Source organism: Podarcis pityusensis, assembly GCF_964106645.2.
Source record: "Podarcis pityusensis genome assembly, chromosome: 6".
NCBI lineage: Eukaryota > Metazoa > Chordata > Lepidosauria > Squamata > Lacertidae > Podarcis > Podarcis pityusensis.
In genome coordinates this window covers 2,757,096-2,780,469 of record NC_138030.1, presented here as the reverse complement: position 1 = coordinate 2,780,469, position 23,374 = coordinate 2,757,096, and the positions used below count along the sequence as shown (strand labels likewise).

At 49.9% G+C, this 23,374-nt stretch overlaps 1 protein-coding gene and 1 long non-coding RNA gene across 3 annotated transcripts in view; one reads left to right on the top strand and one right to left on the bottom strand.

The window, feature by feature from the left end:
• Window positions 1–23,374, bottom strand: part of LOC308480269 — a 182,441-nt gene that overhangs the window by 30,844 nt on the left and 128,223 nt on the right. The gene's annotated exons all lie outside the window — the stretch shown is intronic.
• On the top strand, window positions 950–22,165 carry CCM2L (CCM2 like scaffold protein). Of its 2 annotated transcripts, XM_081011229.1 has the most exons (10): window positions 952–1,273; window positions 8,460–8,627; window positions 9,441–9,524; window positions 10,170–10,353; window positions 13,008–13,516; window positions 14,338–14,473; window positions 15,721–15,784; window positions 16,744–16,891; window positions 17,601–17,739; window positions 18,002–22,165. In XM_081011229.1, the coding sequence occupies exons 1-10, from the start codon at window positions 1,244–1,246 to the stop codon at window positions 18,310–18,312; spliced, it is 1,773 nt and encodes a 590-aa protein (XP_080867355.1). In that variant the 5' UTR covers window positions 952–1,243; the 3' UTR covers window positions 18,313–22,165. The 2 variants fall into 2 exon arrangements, with proteins under 2 accessions (XP_080867356.1, XP_080867355.1); XM_081011230.1 differs by lacking the exon at window positions 8,460–8,627 and having other exon boundaries at window positions 950–1,273.

The following is a 23,374-nucleotide window of genomic DNA, read 5'->3' as shown; positions in this document are numbered from 1 at the left end:
AAAGGCAGCTTTTAATGAATCAAATCACAACAAGGGAAATAAGGGGAGATAGGCGTAGCTTAGTGCGGCATTCAACAACCTGGTGCCCTCCAGCTGTTTTGGACTACAATCCCCATCAGCCCCAGCCAGCAGAGTGGATTCCCATGTACCTCCCACACCCAGGAGATTCCATTCTTCCTGACTTTTGCATTGTAGGAGGGTTGGACTACATGACCCTCAGAACCCTTTCCAACTCTACAGTTCTGTGACTCTGTGACTTGACCGGTGTTCTGATCCCACTGGAAAACTTGTCTTTCTTGTTTCCAGGCTCGTCCTCACGTCCACCCATCCCATACCTAGAAAGCATGGGTCCAAGCAGCTTTGCTTTCTCCTGGAAAGCCCATTCTTTGGCACTAAACGGTAAAGGTAAAGGGAGTAAAGGGACCCCTGACCATTAGGTCCAGTCGTGACCAACTCTGGGGTTGTGGCGCTCATCTTGCTTTATTGGCCAAGGGAGCCGGTGTACAGCTTCCGGGTCATGTGGCCAGCAGGACTAAGCCGCTTCTGGCAAACCAGAGCAGCGCACGGAAACGCCGTTTACCTTCCCGCCGGAGTGCTACCTATTTATCTACTTGCACTTTGACGTGCTTTCGAACTGCTAGGTTGGCAGGAGCCGTCGCGGGGATTCGAACCACCGACCTTCTGATCGGCAAGTCCTAGGCTCTGTGGTTTAACCCACAGTGGTTTAACCCACAGTGCCACCCGCGTCCCTCTTTAGCACTAAATCAGAGCAAATGTCAATCTGGATAAAACATAGTTGCTGTGATTCAGCAGTAAACAGTGGGTTTACCCTGGGGAAAAGTGCCAGGGCAAGAGGAATTGTGGATGAACCCAGAAACTTGACCCTGCCTTGTTAGTCCACCCCCCCCCACTGAGGTTTTTGGACAGAGGTTGGGTGGCAGCCTAGGAGGGATTCTTTAGCTGTGGTTCCTTCATTGCTGAGGGTTGGTATGGATGACCTTTGGGGGTCCCTCTCAATTCTACACTTCGATCCTTCTCTGACATCCAAAAGCCCCTCCGAGCCCCTTGCTGTTCCACAGCAGCTCCCATCTGCTTATCAATCCCAGGAGGGGCAGGAACTTGGCGACTTGACATCAGGGCCGGTCGCTTGGTGGAGTTTCCGACACAGGATGGAGGAAACAAAGGATGGCTGGCGTAAAGGAAAAGCCGCCTTCCTGGGGCAGGAGCAGAGCGGGGATTAGGCATGGAGCACGAAGCAAAGAAAGGCAAGAAGGTGAGTGCAGGGGGGGGAAACGCCGTATGGGGGTGCTTTTCTGTGAGTGGGTGTTGGGTGCTTTATGGGGTGAAGGGACGACACAAATCAGTTTCCACCTCTCCAATCTGACCTGATGAGGAAGGCTGAGTTGTGTTTCTGGGTGCAAAACAGATCCTTGGATCTCTTAAGGGAGCCGGCAACAGCCAAGTGTATAGTCCAGGTTATGGGTAGGCAATTAAGGCCCAGGGGCCAGATTCGGCCCAATCGCCTTCTCAATCCGGCCCGCGGACAGTCCGGGAATCAGCATGTTTTTACATGAGTAGAATGTGTCCTTTTATTTCAAATGCATCTCTGGGTTATTTGTGGGGCATAGGAATTTGTGCATTTCCCCCCCAAAAAATACAGTCTAGCCCCCCACAAGGTCTGAGAAACAGTGGACCGGCCCCCTGCTGAAAAAGTTTGCTGCCCCCCAGTCCAGGTGTTTCAGACTAAAACTCCCATGTGTTGTAGTCCAAAACATCTGTCAGGCACCAGGCTGGAATGGGCTGTGTAAGGTGTTCGGGGAACCCCAACTGCCCTATGCAAACGCCACACAGCCTTTTCCCTAAGCCACAAAAAGGATTCGGCCCTTAGAAAGGGGGAGGAGCCAGCAAACAATGGTGCCTCCACTGTCAGCATGCCATGAAACGAGACAACCGTGCACCGCAGAATCTATTTTGGAACAGCCGTTTCCATCACTGTTTTCTGCCTGTCCCCAGCCCCATGTTGCTATCCGGCGACTCCCAGAGCTTTGATTGAGCTGGCCCCAGAATTCCATCCTACAAGTTGTGTGCCAGGGTTTGCAAAAATAAGTGCAATGCATCAGAGCAAACAGAGTAATTACCTGTGACTTTAATCAGGGGTGTAGGAGGGGGGACGGAGGGGGCGGGGCAGCCACTCCAGGGTGCCACTCCAGGGGGTGACAAGATGGCCTCTGCCTTCCCCCAGCTTTAGAGCGGCCGAGGGTGCGCACAGTCCATATGGGCGCCACTCACACAGCGTCCGTACGGGCTGCCGCTCTCGCACGCCGTCCATATGGGCGTCCGTACAGGCTACCGTGCGTGCGCACTCCATACGGGATGCCACACATGCGCAGTCCGTATGGGATGATGCTCATGGTTGCCGTGTAAGCGGCAGCCCGTACAGAAGCTGCGCGTGAGCGGCATCCCATATGGAGTGTGCATGTGCGGCATTCCCTACGGACTGCGCATATGCAGTATTCCACATGGAGTGCACACGCATGGGATGCTGCACATGCGCAGTCTGTATGGGATGCCGCACATGCAGGCCCAGGCAGAGGGGGGGCTATATGGGCCACTTGGCCCGGGCCTCCGATTCCAAAAGGGGCCTCGGTCAGCATATTCACAATCGCAGGGGATGCACTGGGGCGAAGGCGGTGGCGGGTGGATTCCCTGGGGCCATGGCTGGCAGCGCAAGGGAAAAGCTTCCCTGGCGTATAAGACTTCAGTTATCCCCAGGGTAAAAAAAGGGGGGGTACATTATCTACCTGGCCCGGGCCTCTGCCTGGCTCTGCAAGGCCCTGCGCACATGCGCACTCCATACGACACGCTCCCACCCCAGGTGCCAGAGAGGGTTCCTCTGCCACTGACTTTAATCAATCTTGGGTTAGGTGGCCGGTCTCTGCTGCTGGTGTTGGTGCCCAGCATATTCACATTTTAGAAACAAACTGTTACACATCAGAATGTAGGACGCTGTCTTGGACTGAATCAGATCATTGGGCCATCTCTCCCAGTACTGCTCACACGGGCTGGCAGCAGGTTTTCAGGGCTGCAGACAGCCTATATTCCCAGCCCGGCCTTGGGAAGTAATAGTCCTACTCTATTTTTCCTTGGTCAGACCACACCTGGAGTCCTGTATCCAGTTCTGGGCACCACAATTTAAGCGGGATATTGACAAGCTGGAAGGCCTGCAGAGGATGATTCAGGGTCTGGAAACCAAGCCTGATGAGGAATGGTTGAGGGAGTTGTGTATGTTTAGCCTGGGAAAGAGGAGGCTGAGAGGAGACAGGATAACCATCTTTAAGTATCTGAAGGGCTGTCACACAGAAGATGGAGCAAAGTAGCTTTCTCCTGGTCCAGAGGTGGGCACCCGAACCAATGGCTTCAAGTTACAAGAAAGGAGATTCCGACCAAACCTGAGGAAGACCTTTCTGATGGAAAGAACTGTTCAGCAGTGGAACAGACTTTCTTGCTTTCGCCTTAAAAACTGGAGGTTTTTAAACAGAGGTGGGGGGGGGGGAATCTGTGAAGGAGTTGAAAGGAGAGAGAGAGAGAGAGAGAGAGAGAGAGAGAGATGGGGGTTATGTTCTTACGTTTTATTGCATAGCGTTTGTGCAGGTAATTCTATAAACCAGGATTCAGCCACAGACTGCTTCAGAATCACCTGAAAGCTGTTCACACCTCTTGCTTACCTGGCATTGACAGTCTCACTTTGTCACTCACCGCAATTGAGATGCCTTCAAGGTAGAGGGAGCGCTGGAAGGGGTGGGCAGATGTGCCCTCTGCACATGATCAGAGGAACTCCCCAAATAAAAATAATTCCGGAATTCTACTATAAGCCAATCAGGTTGTGGATTCACTTCTATCTGGAGCATGATTGGGTGGTTCCTGCCAACCAATCATACTGCTGCATTGTTCTAGGACCAATCAGACTGCTGCATTCTGAATCGTTTTGTTCTAGGACCAATCAGACTGCTGCATTTTGGATCCTATTCAACTCAGTACATAACACTGTCCAACCATCTCGTCCTCCTTCGTCCCCTTCTCCTTGTGCCCTCCATCTTTCCCAACATCAGGGTCTTTTCCAGGGAGTCTTCTCTTCTCATGAGGTGGCCAAAATCTTGGAGCCTCAGCTTCAGGATCTGTCCTTCCAGTGAGCGCTCAGGGCTGATTTCCTCCAGAATGGAGAGGTTCTTGCGGTCCATGGGACTCTCAAGAGTCTCCTCCAGCACCATAATTCAAAAGCATCAATTCTTTGGCGATCAGCCTTCTTTATGGTCCAGCTCTCACTTCCATACATCACTACTGGGAAAACCATAGCTTTAACTATACTGACCTTTGTCGGCAAGGTAATGTCTCTGCTTTTTAAGATGCTGTCTAAGTTTGTCATTGCTTTTCTAAAACACTTAATTGATGCAACAAAAAACAGCATAAAATACAGTATAAAACGTGAATAACAATAAATTCAGAATTCAAAAATCAGTTTGGGGGGGGGAATCCATCCAATAAACAGTAGATGATCACCAGGGCTAGCTGGCTAAATTAGTCCTACTTGGGCCAGCAAGGAGACCAGGGGAGAATTAGCTGTGGGATCCCAGAGCAGGTGATCTTCATAATAAGGGGAGGGGGAGGGAACTGAGGCGAATGGGCATTGAACTCGCCCAGCAAGTCCCAGGACTCAGCCCAGGTTCATCTTGAGCCTTGCACAATCTTTTCAAGAGAAGCGAATGTGTTTGCCATTCTTGGTTTAGCTTTGGGAATTGGGGGGGGGGGCGGGCAATGATGTCTTCTCCCCTGCCCTGCCCACATCCTGAGCAGATGGCCCTGGCTGGCCTTCCCCCACCCTGTCACAGATCCAGCAACATCTGAAGCCACTGGGGATACATTTCCCCTCCAGCTGCCCAAGGTGAAGCCCAGCTGTCAGCCTGGGCTCCTGGCCGAAAAAACAGCAGCAGCCGATCCCGAGACCAGCATGTTAAATTGGTTTGCTTGGGCATCACCCATGGGGCAAAGAGAAGGCAGTTATTGGGTGCCGGAAGCAGGTGGTCCCAATGTCACCCCCTGCTTCCACTCTAACTGTCTAGAGCAGGAGTCCCCAAACTAAGGCCCACGGGCCAGATAAGGCCCGAGTGACTTGTTTATCCGGCCCACGGCGACCACCGCCGCCCGCTCTTACCCACGCTGCGCGACTGCCCACTTCTGGGTCGGAGGAGCACCAGAAATTACTTGTGCACATGTGCAAGCGTTATTTGTGCATGCACAAGCATTATTTGCGGTGCACATCTGGGTCAGAGGAGGTCCATGCACATGCGCACAAGCTATTTCTGGTGCTCCTCCACCCCGGAAGTACGCCAGAAATAGTGTATGCGCACGCGTATGGGCATGCGCTTCCCCCGCCCTCCGGCCCGCTGCGTGATCGGCGCTGGAGACACCGGCCTGAGGCGCGGGAAGTTTGCTGACCCCTGGTTTAGAGACCTCCTGATCCGTCATAAGGTTTTCCAGTTCAAGCCCCACAGAAGTGAACGGGAGCTGCAAAAGATCCCACATCAGTGAGATTTTTGCACAGGGAAATTTCCCCAGGGGTGTGTGTCATATCTGCAAACCCCTGCACCTGAAGGATCCATCCACCTCACTTTGTGGCCAGGTGACCTGTTGATGGAGAATTCATCTTGATTTGTTTGCAGGGAGTTTGGGTAACACTGACTGTTTAATGAACAGCATTGCGATTTGTTCGCGATGACTATCTTAATGAGGTAGTTCCCAAATTTTTTTGAGCTGCCTCCCCCTTGGCTCCATAAATGTTGTGGACCCCGGTGCCCCCTATCCTATAGAAAGCATCATCCAGAATAGTGGTTTGCATGTTATAATAATAATAATAATTTATTATTTATACCCCACCCATTTGGCTGGGTTTCCCCAACCACTCTGGGCAGCTTCCAACAAAGTATTAAAATACAGTTGTCTGTCAAACATTAAAAGCTTCCCTAAACAGGGCTGCCTTCAGATGTCTTCTAAAAGTCTGGTAGTAGCTGTTCTCTTTCACACCTGATGGGAGGGCATTCCACAGGGCGGGGGCCACTACCGAGAAGGCCCTCTGCCTGGTTCCCTGTAACCTCACTTCTTACAATGAGGGAACTGCCAGAAGGCCCTCGGCGCTGGACCTCAGTGTCCGGGCAGAATGATGGGGGTGGAGACGCTCCTTCAGGTATAATGGACCTAGTCCTTTTAGGGCTTTAAAGGTCAGCACCAGCACTTTGAATTGTGCTTGGAAACGTACTGGAAGCCAATGTAGGTCTCTCAGGACCGGTGTTATGTGGTCTCGGCGGCCGCTCCCAGTAACCAGTCTGGCTGCTGCGTTCTGGATTAGTTGTTGTTTCCGGGTCACCTTCAAAGGTAGCCCTGCTAAGGAAGATAATAACACAGTAAAATTCAAAGCAGTGACAATTAATTGCACAAAATCTAATTAAAATAATTCAATTCAATTAAAACTGATGATTTCGAAGTCTGATAGTCATTGACCTCTCATGCCCCCTGCCTCTTAGTGTCCCCTACTGCCCCCCCAGGAGTCGCTACTACCCACCTGAGGAAACCACGGGCTCTTTTTAAGGAAAGGGCTGGTGCTGTGATGCTTTTATGATGATCTGTATGTTTCAATAGATTATAGATAAATTCTATTGATGTTTAATCGGTGCCTGGAAAGCATGGGGCGAAAGGTCAATGTGGATGAGCCCTTAACATGTGGAACTGGATGAGATTAGCTGGAAACTGAGGCAAAACCTCTGGAGAGAGGAAGGGGCTACCTAGTTGCTTTCTGGGAATGTGAGAGAAGGGTCTGTGTGGGGTGACAGAGCCCGGGCTTCCTCGCCCGATATCCTTCCTTCCTGTTGATTGCTGTAGCAGAAGCAAAGATAAATAATGCAAAATAGCAATGATATGCAAATTGCATTCAATTAGGCTGCAGGCTTTTTATTTCCTTGATACAGAACTTAATTTGGCCTTCTGGCAGAGAGCGCGCTCGGAGCCATCTGCATTCATCACGGAGTCTGGACGAAGCCATGGAATCATAGCATTGTAGGGTTGGGAGGGACTCCCAAAGGTCATCTATTCCAACCCCCTGCAGTGCAGGAATTTCAGCTAAAGCATCCCTGACAGATGGCCATCCAACTTCTGCTTGAAAACCTCCACCACCTTCTGAGGGAATCCGCTCCACAGTCCACGGTCAAACCGCTCCTAGTGTCAGAAAGTTATTCTTAATGTATAGTCGGAATCTCCTTTCTCGTCATTTGAATCCATTGATTTAAGCCTTACTGTGCTGGTCCCGTGGGTCAACCGAGAGGCGAGGTCCAAGTCCAGTCCGAGGTCAAAGGAGCAATATAGAGGCAGTCCGTAAAAGCTGAAGCTGGGGGCAGGGCAGGGAGTCCGGTGAGGTCAAGAGAGCAGGACAGGGTTCAGGCAGGAACTGGCAACCAACAATGTTGCTCCCGCAACTTGGAACTGGGGCTGGCCGGTTTTTATCTGTCCCGAGGCATAGGGCGGCCCCGATCCTCTGGTGACTCGCGTCTCCTGACCTGGAGGCGAGCACTCCTCCTGAGAGAACTTAGTTCCCTCCACCTCTCTGCCCTGAGCCTCTGCAGCTCAGGAGAGGCTGGAGGGTTCCCGGACCCAGAGGTAACCTCAGCCTCCCCTGACGGGGCTGAGAGTGGAGCACCTGCAGGCAATGGGTCCTCCATCACCTCCGGAGCCAGAGCAGACTCAGCTGATGCCTGCACCTGAGGACCCAGCACAGGTGAGGACCCTTCAGGCTCAAGCCCCAGCCCCGGCTCAGCTGGATCTGGAGGTGGGGAATCCTGCGCAGGCTGGGATTCCTCAGGTTCAGCATCCGAGTCCGAATCCCAGGCCATGACACTTACCTTCTGCAGTAGCAGCAGCAGCAGGAGCAGAAAACAAGCTTGCCCTATTTTCCATCTGATTGCCCTTCAAATATTTGAAGATGGCTACGTCTCCTCTTCTCCAGGCTAATCGTACCCAGCTCCTTCAACCGTTCCTCATCAGGCTTAGTTTCCAGACCCTTGATCATCTTGGTCGCCCTCCTCTGCACACCTTCCAGCTTGATCTAGACCAGGGTTCCCCAAACATGGGTCTCCAACTGTTTTGGGACTACAGTTCCCATCACCCCTGGTCCACTGGTCCTGCTAACTAGGGGTGATGGGAGTTGTAGTTGAACAACAGCTGGAGACCCAAGTTTGGGGAATCCTGGACTTCTGTTTATGCAGCCCAGGATTGCATCGGCTTACTTTGCTGCTGCATCGCACTGTTGGCTCAAGTTTGCAACGAGGGCATCTGCCAGCATCTGGAGCCCGTTCTCAATCACCCTCCTGTTGTGACTTTACTGACGGGGCCTCTGCTTCTGCCTGCTTCCCCAACAGGGCTTTGTGTCACCGATCAAGAGGCTCGTCTTCCCAAAGGCAGCCCGAAGGCAGGCCCTCAAGAGCAGCCTCTGCCGCCGCCCTCTTCACTCTGTCCCACTCTACCCTCCGGACTATCTCATCGACCCTCAGATCCTCCTGCACGACTACGTGGAAAAGGAAGTGAAGGTGAGGGTGCCCAAGGGGCAGAGTGCAGAACTTGCTGGTGTCAACGCAGCAACTGAGGACCATGTGATACATTTTCTGCCAGTGTGGATTTTGAGAGGAGGGTTTTCCCCTTGGTTCTGCATTTGTGAGAACTCAAGCTTTAAGTGTGCTATACCTTATGTTCCTATGCAATTAAAACTTCCATACTATTTGACAGCCTAAACGTCCCAAAATGACGCAAAGTGTGTTCTGGATCTGTGTAATATATAATAATAATAATAATAATAATAATAATAATAATAATAATAATTTATTACTTATACCCCCCCACTCTGGGCGGCTTTCAACAAAATATTAAAATACAGTAACGCATCAAACATTAAAAGCTTCCCTAAACAGGGCTGCCTTCAGATGTCTTTTAAAAGTCTGGTAGTTGTTTTTCTCTTTTACACCTGGTGGGAGGGTGTTCCACAGGGCGGGTGCCACTACCAAGAAGGCCCTCTGCCTGGTTCCCTGTAACTTGGCTTCTTGCAGTGAGGGAACCGCCAGAAGACACCCAGAAGTGGACCTCAGTGTCCGGGCAGAACGATGGAGGTGGAGACGCTCCTTCAGGTATACTGGACCGAGGCCGTTTAGGGCTTTAAAGGTCAGCACCAACACTTTGAATTGTGCTGGGAAACGTACTGGGAGCCAATGTAGGTCTTTCAATCTGTCCTCCTCACCACAGATCTATCCAGACAGACCCCTCTGCTTTCAGCATGGAACCATCACTTAGGAGATTCCTGCCTTAGCCTTGTCCCACTTTATCATGGCTTCTTATCTCTTTATCTCCAGTTTTTAGGTCACCTGACTTGGGTAACGACTTCCTTGAACCCCTCCAGCCGCGACGAGCTGTTGCAGCTACTGGACACCGCAAGGGTAACCTTCCAATGTACTTCAATGCGCTTTGGTGTTGTTCAATTAACAGTCCTATGGTTGGAACGGAAACTGCCCACTTGGGAGGGCGCGAAGGGATGCAGAGGTGCTGAAGAGACTTGCGACAGGCGCCACTAGGGAGAACCACTAGGATGAAGAAGTTATGTCGCCATGTCTCGGCTGCCAAAATAACTTGGCCGCTTGGGATTCTATATATTCCAGGTGCTCCAGCCCAGGTGACAAAGCCTCTTGGGCCAATCCTTCTAATCCCTTTCTGAAGCTACCTGTCTGGTGGTCATCATCAGCACAGCATAAGCATGTATGTTTAGGCTCAGAGACTATACTGCCTTTCGCTGTGGTGTGTGGCTTGGCTGACTTGCCTGAGTTATCTGAGTCAATTTCATAGAAGTGTGGAGTTGGGAGGAACCCCAAGGCTCATCTAGTCTAACCCCCTGTGCTTTTCTGCATTGATGGGATGGCCTCATAGTCCAGTTTCCCCCAACGTGGAGTCCTCCAGGGGCTGATGGGAGTTGTGGTCCAGAGCAGCTGGCCTGGAGGACTACAGCTTGGGGAAGTCTTTCCCAGGGATGCAAAACTGGGCACCATTTAATGGGCTCCCACCCCCTTTTTGCTCCACCTTTCCTGCAGCAATTGAAGGAGCTTCCTCTGAAGACAACCCCGGAGCAGGATAGCATCTTGAGCCTTTCGGCCCGCTGCCTGCTTCTTACCTGGAGGGACAACGAGGAACTCATCCTGAGGATCCCCACCCACGAAATTGCAGCCGCCTCCTACCTGAGGGACGATGCCCTGCACCTCCTGGTGCTCAAAACAGGTGTGGGTCGGTTCAGGTAACCTGGAGGATTCCCGACTACAGAATTCCCACCTGGTTGAAAATGGATCAGGCCACTTCCAAGCCATGGGCCTCAGGGCAGACTGTTTCTGCATGGGCTGGCTCAGTTGGTACACAAAATTTGCAATATCTTTCCCCTTTTCTCTTGCAATACAGTAGTACCTCGGGTTACATACGCTTCAGGTTACAGATGCTTCAGGTTACAGACTCCGCTAACCCAGAAATAGTGCTTCAGGTTAAGAACTTTGCTTCAGGATGAGAACAGAAATCGTGTTCTGGCAGCACGGCAGCAGCAGGAGGCCCCATTAGCTAAAGTGGTGCTTCAGGTTAAGAACAGTTTCAGGTTAAGAACGAACCTCCGGAACGAATTAAGTACTTAACCCGAGATACCACTGTAATTTTTTTTTTTATACACTATATACATTTTTATTTTAAAAAATTAACATATCAGTTCCAACAGTCATACAACATAACTTCTCATCTTATACAGTATTTTGGACTTCCATCAACACCTCTGATGATTTTCTGTTTTTATCACTTATTCCGCATTTCTTACTTTCTGTAATACATATAATTATCCTTAACTAATAGTTCTCTTCATAGTCTTTCTTGCAATATTTCAAATAATCCACCTTACAAAACTTCTTTTCTCTTGCAATAATTTTTATTGGGGTTTTTTATGGAATTGATACAAAGAACTACCAAGAACAAGTCAAAACATTTCCCTCTAATTTCTCCTGAGTTCAGGTGTTCGGCCAGGATAACCGGCTCTCCTCGGCTGTAATGTGTGAATGCTCAGGATTTGCTCACCTGGTTACTTATAGCAGCATGGGTCTTCCATTCCCAAAACACAACCTTATTTTGCAACGAGTTGTTGCCAACTTGAGAGCAAATGAGCATTGCTATCTCTCAGCCTAACCTGCTTCACAAGGTTGTTCTGAGGTTAGACCAAGAGAAATCCATTCACTATTATCCTGACAGGTTAGAGATAAGCAAATACAGCCTCTTCTCCATTGGAGTTCCCTAAGCACCACCGCTTGTCGTGCATAAAATCAGAAAATTGCAGAGGCGGAAGGGACCCAGAGGGTCATCTAGATCAACCCCCCTGCAATGAAGGAAAACTTAAAAACCTCTGCTTAAAAACTTCCAGAGGAAAGAGAGTCCACCACCTTCCGAGGGAGTCAGTGTTAGAGTTGTTCCCTGATCTGGACCTTGCGTACGAATGGTGTGTCTCCACTGCAGTAAAGTGCTTCAGTGTTTTACTGCGGTTCAATAAACTTTCCCAAAGGGAGATTCCAAGCTTGTTCTTCCTTGCAGAACTTCTCTACAATGAGCTGCTGCTGCTACAGTGGAACCTCAGTTTTCAAACGTAATCTGTTCCGGAAGACCGTTCGACATCTGAAATGTTCAAAAACCGAGGCACAAAGGGCTGTTGGCAAATTCAATGGAGAAAACCGGAAAACACGCAGCGGAATCCGTTCGACTTCCGAGGCGCGTTCGGAAGTGGAAGCATTTCCTTCCAGGTTTTCGGCATTCGGGTTCTGAAACGTTCGTCAACTGAGACGTTTGAGAACCGAGGCTCCACTGTACTAGGTGTCATGGACTGGCTGGACACAGGGGAGGAGTGGAAGGCAGCAGCTGGGGAGCCATGGGGTTGGTGGTGGGATGGTGATGAGTGATCAAAGGGAGAAGCGGGAGAAGACTGAGAGGAGGAGAAAGTTTCAGCAGCATTTAGTGAGCTTTTCTTGGACACTGTACTTCTGCAGATGCAGCCTAGAATTGTTGTTGCTGTTTAGTCGTTTAGTGGTGCTCGCCTCTTCATGACCCCCTGGACCAGAGCACGCCAGGCACTCCTGTCTTCCACTGCCTCCCGCAGTTTGGTCAGACTCATACTGGTAGCTTTGAGAACACAGTCCCACCATCTCGTCCTCTGTCGTCCCCTTCTCCTTGGGCCCTCCATCTTTCCCAACCTCAGGGTCTTTTGCAGGGAGTCTTCTCTTCTCATGAGGTGGCCAAAGTCTTGGCGCCTCAGCTTCAGGATCTGTCCTTCCAGTGAGCACTTAGGGCTGATTTCCTTCAGAGCAGATAGGTTTTGTTATGTACTGAGTTGAATAGGATCCAAAATGCAGCAGTCTGATTCGTCCTAGAACAATAGGATCCAAAATGCAGCAGTCTGATTGGTCCTAGAACAATAAGATTTAGAATGCAGCAGTCTGATTGGTCCTAGAACAATGCAGCAGTATGATTGGTCCGCAGGAGCCACCCAATCCAGCTCCAGGTGGAAGTGAATCCACAACCTGATTGGCCTACAGGAGAATCCCGGAATTAGCCAGTCATGAGCAGCCCATTGTGTAAATAATGTATATAAAGTAGATATTTTGGGGGAACATTCATTCCTCACTACTATGAGCTGAATAAAGAGAATGAAATCCACACTTGACTCCAAGTATATTTCAGGTTTGATCTTCTTGCAGTCCATTGGACTCTCAAGAGTCTCCTCCAGCACCAGAATTCAAAAGCATCAATTCTTCGGCGATCAGCCTTCTTTAGGGTCCAGCTCATGGGCCTTTTTTGCTGCTGCATCACAGCTTTGGCTCAGGTTAAGCTTGTGTTGTTGTTGTTCGTATTATTTCCAGGCTTGGGAGTAGACCCGGTCCCTGCAGGAGGTAGCTCGGATGTTTACCCTGGAAGCACCCAGGAGAAGAGATTTCCCGGAGGGCCAACTGAGAAGAGACCGGCAGAGCCCCGGCAGCTGGGGGGCACGATGGAGCGACGCCACACCATCTGCAGCCTGGACTGGAAGATGGCCCGGGGCGGACCAGAGGGCAGGCCCAGTGGAGGGGGCAGCCTGGAGCGGAAGCAGGGCACGGGCAGCTGGGAGAAGAGGCAGGGTCCCGCAGGCGGCAGGCCCTTCGGGAGCTGGGAGCGCAGGCAGACCTATAGCGGAAGCTGGGAGCGCCGCCCCACGGGCAAAGCTGGGGGCAGCTGGGAGAGGAGGCGGCAGGCCTACAGCGGCAGCTGGGAGAGGGGCAAGACCTGGGGCAGCTGGGAGCGCCGGTGGCACACCGGGAACAACCCCCTGGACCCCAAAGAGCCCAGCCCCGAAGCCTACTGCAATCTCATCATCCTGGCTGTGGCTAACAGGGTGAGCAGCCTGAAGCCCGGTCTCGTCCTCTCTTCAAAATAGACAATCTCTCTCTCTCTCTTTCATATTTTTAAAAGCTTTTTTTATGAATCAACAAGATAAAAAAAAGATCTGTATAAAAACAAAAGCAGAAAAAGAAGGGGGGAGCATGTATATGAAAACAAAAAAGGAGAAGAAAAAGAAAAAGGCAGCCCTACATAGGGAAGTTTTTAAATGTTTTATTATGTTTTTATATATGTTAGAAGCCACCCAGAGTGGCTAGGGCAGTCCAGTCAGGTGGGTGGGATAATAATAATAAATAATAATAATAAATAATAATAATAATAATGGAATAGGACATCCCTATTTTCATCGGAAGGGATGTGGGTGGCGCTCTGGGTTAAACCTAGGGCTTGCCGATCAGAAGGTCGGCGGTTCAAATCCCCGCAACGGGGTGAGCTCCTGTTGCTCGGTCCCAGCTCCTGCCAACCTAGCAGTTCGAAAGTGCAAGTAGATAAATAGGTACCGCTCCAGCGGGAAGGTAAACGGCGTTTCCGTGCGCTGCTCTGGTTCGCCAGAAGCGGCTTAGTCATGCTGGCCACATGACCCGGAAGCTGTACGCCGGCTCCCTCAGCCAATAAAGCGAGATGAGCGCCACAACCCCAGAGTTGGTCATGACTGGACCTAATGGTCAGGGGTCCCTTTACCTTTTACCTATTTTCATCAGAGGAATGCTGGAGGGTATGATATACCACCTAAATAACCACATCCTCTAAACTGGTCACAAATGATGAAGCAACTCTGGAATGCGGATCTGACTGCCCTTTCTCCCTCGGGTGCAGGACATGGCAGAAGAATCGTGTGCTCTCATCTGCCAGGTTTTCCAGATAATCTACGGGGACCAAACCATTGAGTGTGTGGACCGGGCTGGCTATCACTACACATCCACCATGAAGCGTCCTTGGCTGTCTAGCCGGAGTGAGTACATTTAGGGAAGCTTTTAATGTTTGATGCATTACTGTATTTTAATATTTTGTTGGAAGCCACCCAGAGTGGCTGGGGAAGCCCAGCCAGATGGGCGGGGTATAAATAAATTATTATTATTATTATTATTATTATTATTATTATGCAACCGCCTTAGACAGAGTCAGCTCATTCATTTATTTATTTGAACAATTTATATACCGCTTAACTGCAAGCGTCTCTAAGCAAATTACAAAGTTGCAATGGTGAAAAAATCAGTTGAAACTATTCAGACAAATATAAATGCGTGCTGGAATGAAGAACTTGAGTCGAGAGGGGACATGTCTGACCTCAACTGGAAAGGAGCTCCATAAAATTGGGTGCATGATACTTTTGCTTTTGCTTTCTTTGGCGATCCCTCGTAGCCAAGTAAGATTGTCTTCCATAAACACGGTTTTAACAGTGAGTCGGTAAGTGACTGTGGAGGCCAATTCTGGATCCACACGTCCTTCCACAGTGGGGACATTGGTTCCCGGGTGGGAGCTGATCACGGTGTGGATTTGCCAAGTGTGCCTTCCTCTTAGCACGTTTCTCCCTTGCGTCCTGAGTTCGAGTGACACCTTTGGTGAAGGCTGTTCTCCAATTGGAGCGCTTGCAGGCCAGTGTTTCCCAGTTGTCAGTGTTTATACTACATTTTTGAAGATTTGCCTTGAGACAGTCTTTCAACCTCTTTTGTTGACCACCGGCATTACGCTTTCCATTTTTAAGTTCGGAATAGAGTAGTTGCTTTGGAAGACGATAATCAGGCATCCGAAGAACATGACCAGTTCAGTGAAGTTGATGTTAAAGAATCAATACTACCCCAGTGTTGTCTGCTGTGATCAGCAGTGACTGAGCTGCTGTGCCCAAAACTAGGTATGGGTCTTCAGATGAGTAGAACAGTGCCATTGGTTCCGGAATATCATTGCAAGCAAACATTTTTCAGCATTGCAAACACCCTTTGGTTAGTGATTAAAAAAAAACTGGTGGAAATAGTTTTATGGGTGCCTTCCATATACTTTAGGCTATGACTTGCCTCATCCCTGACCACTGGGCTTGGCTGACTGTGGATAATGGGATTTGTAGTCCAAAAAATCTGCCAGGTACTGCATGGGCTGCCCCTGGGCCACCCGGTGGTTGCAAAGGATGGAGGGTTGAGGTCTGACAGCGCAGAAACCTGTTTTCCTATACCCTGTTTAACCCCTTGTGCTGTCTGCTTCCAGGTGAGAGCTGTCGGACGGATGGGACATACGGCTATGATGCTGATTTCAGCTGCTGTAGCTCTTTGTGAGTCCTGCCCCCCACACACACTGGTAACAAGCGGGATGTCTGGATGGGGCTGATGGGAGTTGTAGTCCAAAATGGCTGCACCAACTGGGGCTGATGGGAGTTGACATGGGAACAGTACCTGGTTACCAAAGGCTGACCTGATTTGTCATTTAATTGGTTTTGTTAACCAACTAAGCACCTTTTCATCTGCTAAAAAGGTACCCTATGGGATTCTTTAATAAATCATTTCTAAAACTAGTGCAGATAAGATATCAGGTACCATTTGGGAGGGACGCGGGTGGTGCTGTGGGTTAAACCACAGAGCCTAGGACTTGCCAATCAGAAGGTCGGCTCCCGTTGCTCGGTCCCAGCTCCTGCCAACCTAGCAGTTCGAAAGCACGTCAAAGTGCAAGTAGATAAATAGGTACCGCTCTGGCAGGAAGGTGAACAGCGTTTCCATGCGCTGCTCTGGTTTGCCAGAAGCGGCTTAGTCCTGCTAGCCACATGACCTAGATTACTTGGTCCCTCGGCCAAGAAAGCGAGATGAGCGCCGCAACCCCAGAATCGGCCACGACTGGACCTAATGGTCAGGGGTCCCTTTACCTTTACCTGGTTATGGTAACCAATTAAGCACCTTTTCATCTGCTAAAAAGGTAAAGGAGTTGTAGTCCAGAATGGCTGCACTGGCAGTGGGGGCTGATGGGAGTTGTCTGCTCCGGCTGGGGACTGCTGGGAGTTGTAGTCCAGAATAGCTGCACTGGCAGTGGGGGCTGATGGGAGTCGTAGTCCACAATGGCTGTGCTGGCTGCAGGGGCTGATGGGAGTTGTAGTCCCAGGGCACAATGGGGAAGGCTGACCTAGTCCAACACCACGTCTGCAACTGGGGAGTGGGGAGGAGAAGGAGACCTTCTTGACAACATGAGACGGGAAGGGTTACTGATCCGCTTGCTTGCTTGCTTGCTTCTTTCCTCCCTCAGCGATGGTTCCCACGACACCTTTGAGGCCTGTTGCAGCGACACTTCGTCCCCCTCCTTCCATCAGTCCCATCACAGCCTGGCCACGGCCTGCAGTGGCAGCGACCAGAGCAACACTGGCCTGGAACAACTACAGGACTACATGATCACAGTGAGTGGGGTTTGCGGGTGTAGCCTGAGGGAGATGCACTTTGGGTGCCCTGAATCCATGAGCCTTGCAATCACTCATGGGTGCTTCTAAAACCTCCTCCTGGGAACTGTCCATTAGCATTATTATTGCAAAAATTAAACTCACTACAAAACTATTTCACCTGTGGATGTAAACGTAGGCGGCATGATAGACGTTTATAGCACTGCGTAGGCATGGAGCAAGAGTGCTTTTGGGGAGGACGCAGGGGTACACATACCCCTAAACATTTTGTGAATCTTAGTTTGGCCTCATTGAGGGGCAGTATTTCAATATGAGTAGGAAAATGAGAGTACCCCTAAACTTTTTTTTTAGAAAAAAAGCAGTGTGTGTGTGTATTACTAACTTTTCTGTTTTACAATTTACAATACTCATTTTACATCCTTAAGATATCAATGACTTCCTTTATTCTCTTTCCATGGTCCATTTTACATATCATAAATCCCTGCATATTTTGCAAAAACTATGCCAATCAGTATTCCATTATTGCATCCATCAAAACTTATTTACACTGTTTTCAGGTGTACACAATTATTTCCCCTATATACAATAAAAATTTTCCAAACGTTTCCCGAAAGAGGTGCAAGACGTCTGTTTTTACAGTTCCCTCCTTGCAAATGATAAATATTCGTCGTTTGGCGTGACTGTCCTGCCTCTTTGCCTCCCCCCACAGCTCAGGAACAAGCTGACGCCGCAGGAGATCCAACAGTTTGCCTTCTTGCTGAGAGAATACCGGATGGGTCTGGCGGTGGAGGGATACTGTGCCGGCCTCCTCCAGCTCTACGGAGAAAAGCGGAAGTTCCTGCTGCTGGGTAAATGAAAAATCTCTGCTTTCTGCTTTTGGTGGGGCAGAAGAGGGAAGAGATGGGAAAATCGCCACTGGGGGACGTCAAGTGACTTCCATATATCACTACTGGGAAAACCATGGCTTTAACTATATGGGCCTTTGTTGGCAAGGTGATCGGGTGATGTTTTGCCCTTTGGGGGATTGCAGGGACAGGTTCCTGGTGACCTGGTGGGCCAAGGAGCCTTCGCCCAATCTCCCTCGCACCTTTCTCTGTTCTGCCTCCGCAGGGATGCGCCCCTTCATCCCTGACCAGGACATCGGCTACTTTGAGAGCTTCCTGGAGAACATTGGCATCCGCGAAGGAGGGATCTTGACTGACAGCTTTGGGCGCATCAAGAAGAGCATGAGCAACACCTCGGCCTCTGCCGTGCGCAGCTACGACAGCTGGTCCTTGCACTCGGAGTCGGAGTCCTTCAACCGCATGATCACGGACATCACCCACGACATCGAAGCCCTGGCGAGGGATGAGGATGAAGAGGAGGAAGACGGCGACGATGACAGCGGTGGCAATGATGATGATGAAGACAACTACCTGTGAGGAGGGGAGACCACCTGGGCCTGAAAGGCAGAGGGGAACCAGGAACACTGAAAGCTCTCTAATTTGAAGTCAGACAATTGGTCCAGCTGGCTCAATATGGTCTATACTGACTGACAGCAGCTTTTTAGGGTGGGTCTCTCCCCACCCCATCTGGAGAGGCTGGGGATTGAATTTGGGTCTTTCTGCAATTAAAGCAGTGGCGGGGCAGCCAATCCTTATTTGAGCCTTCTACTCAATGAATGAGGGACGCAGGTGGCGCTGTGGATTAAATCACAGAGCCTAGGATTTGCCAATCAGAAGGTCGGCGGTTCGAATCCCCATGATGGGGTGAGCTCCCGTTGCTCGGTCCCTGCTCCTGCCAACCTAGCAGTCAAAAATACGTCAAAGTGCAAGTAGATAAATAGGTACCTCTCCAGCGGGAAGGTAAACGGCATTTCCATGCACTGCTCTGGTTCGCCAGAAGCGGCTTAGTCATGCTGGCCACATGACCCGGAAGCTGTACGCCGGCTCCCTCGGCCAATAAAGCGAGATGAGCGCCGCAAACCCAGAGTTGTCCGCGACTGGACCTAATGGTCAGGGGTCCCTTTACCTTTTTACTCAATTAATATCTGGATCCTGCACACCCTCCAATTGCCCCTATTTGCCAGGGACAGTCCCGGATTTACAGAAGCCATCCTGGTTTCTGATTTGATCCCAGAATGTCCTGCTTAGCCTTAGGATGTCCCTATTTTCATCAGAGAAATGGAAATAAGTACCAAACCAAAGAGATAAGTCACTATACAGCCTTTAGAAGACATTTGAAGGCAGCCCTGTATAGGGAAGTTTTTTAATGTTTTATGTTTTTATATATGTTGGAAGCCTCACAGAGTGGCTGGGGCAGCCCAGTGTGATGGACAGGGTATAAATATTGTTGTTGTTGTTGTTGAATAAGACATCCCTATTTTCATCGGAGAAATGTTGGAGGGCATGGATCCTGGCGAGCAAAGGTGAGCCACGCCTTTCTCTCCCCACCTGCTCCCCAGTTGCGAAACTGATCTGCGTTGGAACATGCATGTTCAGAGGTAGTCTACCATTCAATATCATTTGCTGAGCGGTAGGGTTGGGAGAAGCCTGTGGAGCTCATGTCCTGCCTTTGAATATCCCAGAAGGATCTGGTTGTGCAATGCAGGATGCTGGACTAGATGGACATCTGGCCTGATCCACCAGAGATCATAGAATTGTAGAGTTGGGACCCGAGGGTCATCTAGTCCAACCCCCTGCAATGCAGGAATTCTGCCTATGTTCTTGCACCTGTCCCACCCCATGGCTTGCTCTCTGCAGCTCGAGTTCGTCCTACTGGTCTGCTAGGTTCAGGAGAGTCCCCTTCGGATGGACTTCCGATGTCTTGTCTTGTGAAGTTGGTCAAGCGCCAAGCAATTTTTAATAGAGCAAGACTGCCCTCTGCTGGTCTCTTGCAGAACGTATGCAATGAGCTTATACCATGATAACCAAGACAGGTATCACATTGCACCATCGTTTGCAAGTTCTCTTTTGAGACTCAAGCTTTTACAATCGGTGCAACGGCAGGGTTTTTATTTTGTTTTTGAAATGAGGTTACAACCTCTTTTAGGAATTGCAATATTTATTTGTTTTCATACTAACAGAAGCTTTTCTGGACTGGTTTCCAGCCCTGTGCAATGGCCCTCCCACAATAAAATCATTAAAAACTTAGGCGGAACCCAACACTTCTGCAAGTGGACCTCCACTCATGCAATGGGACTTTCTCCATTCTATCCTTCCCCATTGCCCTACCTCTAACGCAGAGAGGGGAAACTGGGGGTCCCTGAAACATTGCTACACTCCAAATCCCATCGCCCCTGCCCACTGGGCCGTTCTGGCAGGGGCAGATGGGAGATGGAGTGCGACAACATCTGGAACCCCCTGGGCTCACCATTCCTGAGGTTTCTGCAATGGCTGCTTTGCAGCTCTGCGGACAGTCCTTGGTTGAGCAAGAGAGTCCAGAGTTCTTGGATCTTGGATCTCCTGGCATTGTTGGACTACATCTCCCATCATCCCAAACCAGCTAGTTGGGGGTGGTGGGAGTCGTAGTAGCGCAGCGAAACCGGGGGACCAAAGGTTTTCTCTGACCTGCAGCAAAGCAGAGCAAGGGTCAGTATGAGTCCGTTTGGCGGTGCTTTGAGAAACCACGAGAGGGTGCTGTCCTCTCTTCGTAACGCCCTTCCCTTTTAAGGTTTGCATAAGGCAGAATGGTTTGCCCCTTGCGGAGCTACAATTCCCAGCACCCTTAGCAAACTACAACTCCCGGGATTTTTTTGCTGGGTAAGTCATGTTCTTTCAGTGAGTGGCTTGTGTGCTACCTGTGGTTTCTTGGCTCAGCAGCGGCCCTTATAACTCATGGAAATCATTCCCGTAAGGTGTTTTCCACATCAAGGTCTGTCGCTGGGAAATGTGAAGGGCAGGAGAAAGGCCCTGCGGCTGGATCGGGCCCAAGGGGGTCCATCTTGTCCACCACGGATGCTGGAAGCAACAGTGAGCAACAGTGAGCTCTGATGGCTAAGTACTTTCCCTCTGTCTCCTTCTTCCTCAATTCTCGGTTGACTGAGCAGCAAAAGAAAGATTCGTGGGTTGCATCAAAGTGTAAACATGGAGCAATTTGCATTTCAGAAAAGGAAGTTCCTCCTCTTGCAATTTCCGAGAAGAAGCCCAGGCCTCCTGCCAGCTGGGTGGGGCTAAGGTTGCTTCTCGTTTGGTACCTGCTGGCCCCGCAGATGCCCCTGACCAGGCTGGAGGGTGAGTCACCAGAAGGACGCGGTTGTGACATCATTCCGGAATCTGCACCAACTTCCTCTCACCATTTCGGGCAAAGCTTTGCATTTTTGCAACGTGGTAAAAACCACGCTTTGCAGGGAAACTCCGTAGAAATGCTTAACAAAATATTAGTAAAAGTCCCAGGTCTTGAACTCTAATTCCATTGGATCACCACCCCACTGTCCACTCCCCTGACAAAAGTCTTAAATCCCCCTTTTAAATCTATATTGTTAAAAAATGCCTGAATCGCTCAGGCAGTAGAGCTATTAATCTAAAAGTCGTGGGTTCAAGCCCCACGTCAGGTGAAAGGATCCTACGTTGCAGAGCAATCACTCTGTGATTCTATGAAATCCTAGGTTAAACTGGTCTGGCTAAGCCTAGCCTGGCAGATCTCCTTTGTGAGTCGATCCCTGGCTTTTTGAGTGTTTTGGGGTAGCTAAGAGACCATTCATCCACACTGATTCCCATACGAAGGCATTTGTAAATCCCAGTGTCTTTGGAAAAGAATTGCAGACCAGCAGTTTTGAGTCAGAAATTGAGGGCCAGGATATAGCTGAGTTCTTGAGCTCTGCAAGCAGAGTTGGAGGTGCTGGCTGGTCGTGTCAAGCAGGGATGGGAAGCTTGCTTGCCTCCATCAGATGTTGCTGAACTCCAGCTCCCACAAACCCCAGCTTGCATGGCCAATAGTCAGGAAAGATGGGAGTTGTAGTCCTGCAGCCCCTGCCCTAGAAGACCTGATGCCAGACCAGTGGACTTCAGGTGTCTGTTGAGTTATTCGGCCGTGTTCCTCCAACTACACTCAACCTGTTAGAATTCCTGCGCTGTTATTGCAGTCATGGGACTGTTGTCTATCACATGACGGTGTATGTTTTGATTCCACAGAGTAGGAAGTGACGGAGACAGGATGTTTGTGTTCCTGTGTTCCGTGAAGTGGGACTATTGTCCTTTGTTCTTTTTCTCTTTGCTGTCTGATGCTAGAGAGACAGGGAGCCATGTTGCAGTGCTCCGTGTGTGTTTATATGTAAATAAAGTAGATTAGCCAAAATGCTGAGTTGATGAGGTCTGTTACGCAAACTGCGAAGACTCTGCGGATCCCTAAGTGTGCCGATGTCGGTTGGCATCGGTCGCTGTGATGTTTGGGCTGAAGAAAGCTTTTGAAGCTCCCGAACGATCGACCAGGAGGGAGAGAACATGCCAATCGAGCATGTGTCTCTGCCAGGGTCCTACTCGAGTGTAGGACGAGCTCCTGACACAACCTGTGTGCTTGTAAATTAAAGGCAATGTTGCAAGCAAAACACCAGTAAGCCTCCAGTGACCTCCTCGCCAAAAAAGTTGGGTGAGCCATGCACTCCTGTAACTTTTCACAGAAGAAGTGGGCCATGCAAAACGGCACGCTAGGTCGATGGTACAGGTGGGTGTAGCGTTCAGTGAAGAGAGAAAAATCCACCACCTCATTTTCTGCAGAAGAGCAAAGACTTTCTGTTTAAACCTTGCATTCAGAGCCTTTGCTAGTTCCTTCTTTTAAACAGAAGAAGGTGTGGGTACATGTGGGGGTGTGTATTTATATAAGTAGTCCATGAAAATAATAACCAGATTTCAGCAAGCAGGGCTAGACAGGGCTTCTCTCGCAGTGGGGAAGTGGACGTGGTTTGCATGGCACCAACCTCAGCTGAGTTCTTGCAGGGAACTGATGATGATGATCATCATCATTATTTATTATTTATACCCCACCCATCTGGCTGGGTTTCCCCAGCCACTCTGGGTGGCTTCCAACAAAATATTAAAATACAATAGTCTGTCAAACATTAAAACCTTCCCTAAACAGGGCTGCCTTCAGATGTCTTCTAAAAGTCTGGTAGTTGTTGTTCTCTTTGACATCTGGTGGGAGGGCATTCCACAGGGCAGGTGCCACCACTGAGAAGGCCCTCTGCCTGGTTCCCTGTAACTTGGCTTCTTGCAGTGAGGGAACCGCCAGAAGGCCCTTGGCGCTGGACCTCAGTGTCCAGGCAGAACAATGGAGGTGCAGACTGAACCGATGGCCTCCTCTCGTTGGATTGCAGGCAGGAAGGTGTCAGGCACACGGGATGGGGAAGAAATCTGGCTCACTTCACATTTAAAGGCAAACTAACCTCGTTCACACTTTCTGAAACAATATGCAAACCAGTGCAAACCCTTCAAAATGCACACTTCTATGGGTTTTGCAGCACAGCTCTCCAACAAAGTTGAGTTGAGTTAACCTCTGTCTGCCTTCGGA

What these genes read in the sequence shown, in the direction of transcription:
- CCM2L (XM_081011229.1), top strand. Translation starts at nt 1,244, where the DNA reads ATGGAGCACGAAGCAAAGAAAGGCAAGAAG. An exon ending in TCCTTGGCTGTCTAGCCGGA is followed by an intron (nt 14,474 to 15,720) that starts GTGAGTACATTT and finishes GTCTGCTTCCAG; the next exon opens with GTGAGAGCTGTCGGACGGAT. An exon ending in TTCAGCTGCTGTAGCTCTTT is followed by an intron (nt 15,785 to 16,743) that starts GTGAGTCCTGCC and finishes TTCCTCCCTCAG; the next exon opens with CGATGGTTCCCACGACACCT.